Here is a 3,569-nt window from a genome sequence, read left to right on the forward strand (position 1 = left end):
GCCTGTGGGACTTTGTTCTGAGTCGCTGTCTCACCAGCAGGTGACATCGACTACAGCACAGTGCTGCTCGGCATGCTGGTGATGCAAGACGTGCAGCTGGGGCTGTTCATTGCCGTCATGCCAACTCTCATACAGGCCGGAGCAAGCGCCTCTTCCAGGTGAGTGTCTGCACGCTGCGACCAACCGCTTGTTAGCTCCAAGTCATTTGTTTATGGAGGTGCTACACAACACCTTCACCCTGACACCTTCCCCAGCNTGGTGCCTCTGCGCATAGGCTGTGGGACTCCAACAAACTGATTCTGGATTTGCTGTGTACCAGCTCCTGGTCTGGGATATTCCAGTCACTGCTCTTCACTGTGACTGTGGCATGTGACAGCGGCAGCCCTGAGGCAACTCAGAGGCTTAAATGAGTCAACAGGTGTACGTACCGAGAATGCACTGAGAGCGGTGACACACATCTTTGCACACGTGTGTTGTGACGTGTGATGATGTGTAGAGGTGTTGTGGTGGATGTCATTGCCATCGGCACTGCTATATCCTCTCCTTTCCATTCTTCCCCACAAACAGCCCCAAACCTACTCTGCTCTTGCTTGGTCCACATAGGAGAAGAAGTTAACTGGGAAAAATTATCTTGTCCGAAAGCCTTTGGTTGTGTTATAAGTCCAGCAGGCCTCCAGGACTGCCGGCCAGGATATAAGCACATTGGAACATAATAGCGAGCCTACAGAATGAAGAGTAGACTGTGAGAGGCTGGAAGCTTGGTCTGAACAGATGGGCTCTAGGTTACTCACAGAAAGACTGGGCTTCTCTCCAGTAGACGTTTAGCCCTCTAACATTATCATATAGTATCCATAGAGATCCAAAGCTGTCAGTTGAGACTCGGTGTGTATGCACGTGTGCACCTGTGAGTGTATATGGTTTGTGCGTCTATGTATGGGTGTGTGTGTGTCTGTATGTGGTATGTGGTGTGCATATTTATATGGTGTATTGTGTGGTGTGTGTGTATAGTTATGTCTGTGGTGTACATGAATGTATATGTGTATAATATATGCATGTGCATGAGTGTGTATGTGTGCATGCATGTGGTATGTGTATGGTGTACATGATTGAATGTATGGTGTGAGTGCATGTGTGTGCAGTGTACTTGCATATGGGGAGGGGTGCACGAAGAGGAAGACACCAGATATCCTACTTTATTACTCTGTCTTACTCCCTTGAGACAATGCCTTTCCCTTACTCTGGAGCTAAGATGGCACCAGCAAGCCCCAGGTGACCTCCCACTTCTGACCCCCACCACACAGGGCTTATGAGCATACTGTGGCCACATCCAGCTCTTTTTGGTTGTTGTCGAGACAGGGTCTTACTATGTAGCTTTGGCTAGCATGGAATTTACTGTATAGACCAGGCTGGGCTGGAACTTCCAGAGATCTGCCTGCCTCAGCTTTCTGAGTGCTGGGATTACCATGCTACCACACCTGGCCTTTTTTCCTGGCACTAGTTATCCGAGCTCAGGTCTTCATGCTTGTGAGCAAATACTCTCACCCACTGAGNACCTCCAGCCCCAGTAGAAACCCTTTATATGCTTGAAAACTGATTTACTTCAAAGCACAGATCCCCAAGAGACCTGCATTTGAATTACATGACTTGATTTTCTAAATTAATGTAATATATAGGTTTCCTTTCAGCGTTTAAAAATAAAAGACATGTATGATTTGGGCCATTNAGTTTGCAACATGTTAAGGAAAAATGTTTGAGATTATTTATGGACTCTGAAGGAATGCATTAGGGGTGAGATGACGCTTGTCTCTTTTCTTTCCTAGCGTTGTCATGGAAGTATTGCGCATACTGTTTCTGATTGGACAAATTCTCTTTTCGCTAGCTGCTGTCTTTCTTTTGTGTCTTGTCATGAAGACGTATCTCATAGGACCGTATTATCGAAAGCTGCACCTGGAGAGCAAGGGGAACAAAGAGATCCTCGTCCTGGGAGTGTCAGCCTTCACCTTCCTGATGCTGACGGTAACCCTCCAGTGTCTGCTGTTTGTTCACAGGGCCCCTGCGCAGCCTCCTGGAAGCCGANGGTTGCTTCTCTAGTTGAGAGGTGCTTGAGGCANCANGCGAGAGTGCTCGCTTATTCAGTTACCCTACCTACTTGGCCATCCAAGTACTTGTGAAAATATGATTTGTGAGTGTCGCTGTGTGAAACACAAATGAGTGTTCATGAATAGGCACACCGCTGTCTTAAGCTGCACGCAGCTTGCTTTCAAAATATCAGATCAAGTTTGAAACCACTTTCCATGCCTTTTGGTGAGGACGAGCTAGTTAACTGCATGGCTTCTCATGCNGTAAAGAAAGGTCTTTAAAACAAGTATGTATTTGAAAGAGAGCAAGGGGAAGGTATAGGAGAAGGTTTACACGGGGGAAGGGAAGGGAAATGATATATTATCTAAAAAAATAAAAGAAATAACAATAAAAACAAAACAAAACAGATTTGTGTTAGGAAGTGGGCATCCCATGAGAGAGTCGGGGAAAGGCCCGGAGACATCATAAATGGTTCAGTAGTAGCAGTGGAATCACTGCACACAGTGACTGTACTGTCCGGCAGCTGTGCGTGTTCTCTCAGAAACTTAGCCATGTTCAGGGCATTCTGGATTATAATAGCCAAATCTAGTCCAGTGGTCCTCCAAGGGGAGTGGCGAGTAACTGTGGCACACGGGGCTAGAGAGACAGTTCGGTTGTTGAAGTGTTTGCCTTGAGTTGGGATCCCTGGCTAAGGTGGTGAGAAGTGCCTGTGACCCGTGAGCTAAGGTGCTGTGGGGCAGACATGAGCGTCCCCAGTGCTGTCTGCCTGAGTAGGTTAGCTTCAAGTCCAGTGACAGGCCGTATCAGCAAAGATAAACAAAAATAAATAAATAAAACAGAGAGGGAATGTGATTGTGTAAAGAGCCTGACCTCTGCTCTCTGTCTGCATGCATAAANATAGAAACACTAAATAAATAAATAAGTAGGAACTGTTATACACCATACCTGGCAATCTGCCGTACAGTGAAACCGCTCATCCACATGAAGCCAAGGCGCATCTCCAGGGAGTCATGCAGAGTGCAAGGGTTGATCCATATGGCTGAGAGAATCCGTTTGTATAGTACTTACAAGATAGCAGTGTCAGAACCTAAGGAAGGAAGTGAGTGCTAACTAAGGGTTAGGAAAGGCCGAGCCAGAGTTAGCCAGGATGCTGCCTGGGGAACCTGACTGCTCCTCTTCAACTGTACCTGGCTCAACAGTAGGTCTCAGGGTTTGGGTTTGTTGTTGTTGNTGGTGGCTTGTTGGTTGTTGTTGCTGTTGTAATTGTTATTGTTGTTGTTGGTGGTGGTGGTAGTGGTGGTTGGTTGGTTGGTTGGTTTAGTTTGGTTTTTCCAGACAGGGTTTCTCTGTGTAGTCCTGGCTGTCCTGGAACTCACTCTGTACACCAGGCTGGCCTCCAGCTCAGAGGTCTTCCTGCCTCTGCCTCCCAAGTGCTGGAATACAAAGGCGTGTGCCATTGTGACCAACATCTAGGTTTCAGGGTTTTTTTT

General features: G+C 47.1%; 1 protein-coding gene across 2 annotated transcripts in view; it reads left to right on the forward strand.

The window, feature by feature from the left end:
• Positions 1-3,569, forward strand: part of Tmco3 (transmembrane and coiled-coil domains 3) — a 33,090-nt gene that overhangs the window by 19,844 nt on the left and 9,677 nt on the right. Inside the window, exons 8-9 of one of the 2 annotated variants that reach the window (XM_021169925.2) lie at positions 38-158; positions 1,821-2,016. In XM_021169925.2, coding sequence (XP_021025584.1) covers positions 38-158; positions 1,821-2,016 — 317 coding nt within the window. The remainder of the gene's footprint in view (positions 1-37; positions 159-1,820; positions 2,017-3,569) is intronic. The other variant, XM_021169926.2, reaches the window with a different exon arrangement.

The sequence above is a fragment of the Mus caroli genome, chromosome 8 (genome assembly GCF_900094665.2).
Source record: "Mus caroli chromosome 8, CAROLI_EIJ_v1.1, whole genome shotgun sequence".
Lineage (NCBI taxonomy): Eukaryota > Metazoa > Chordata > Mammalia > Rodentia > Muridae > Mus > Mus caroli.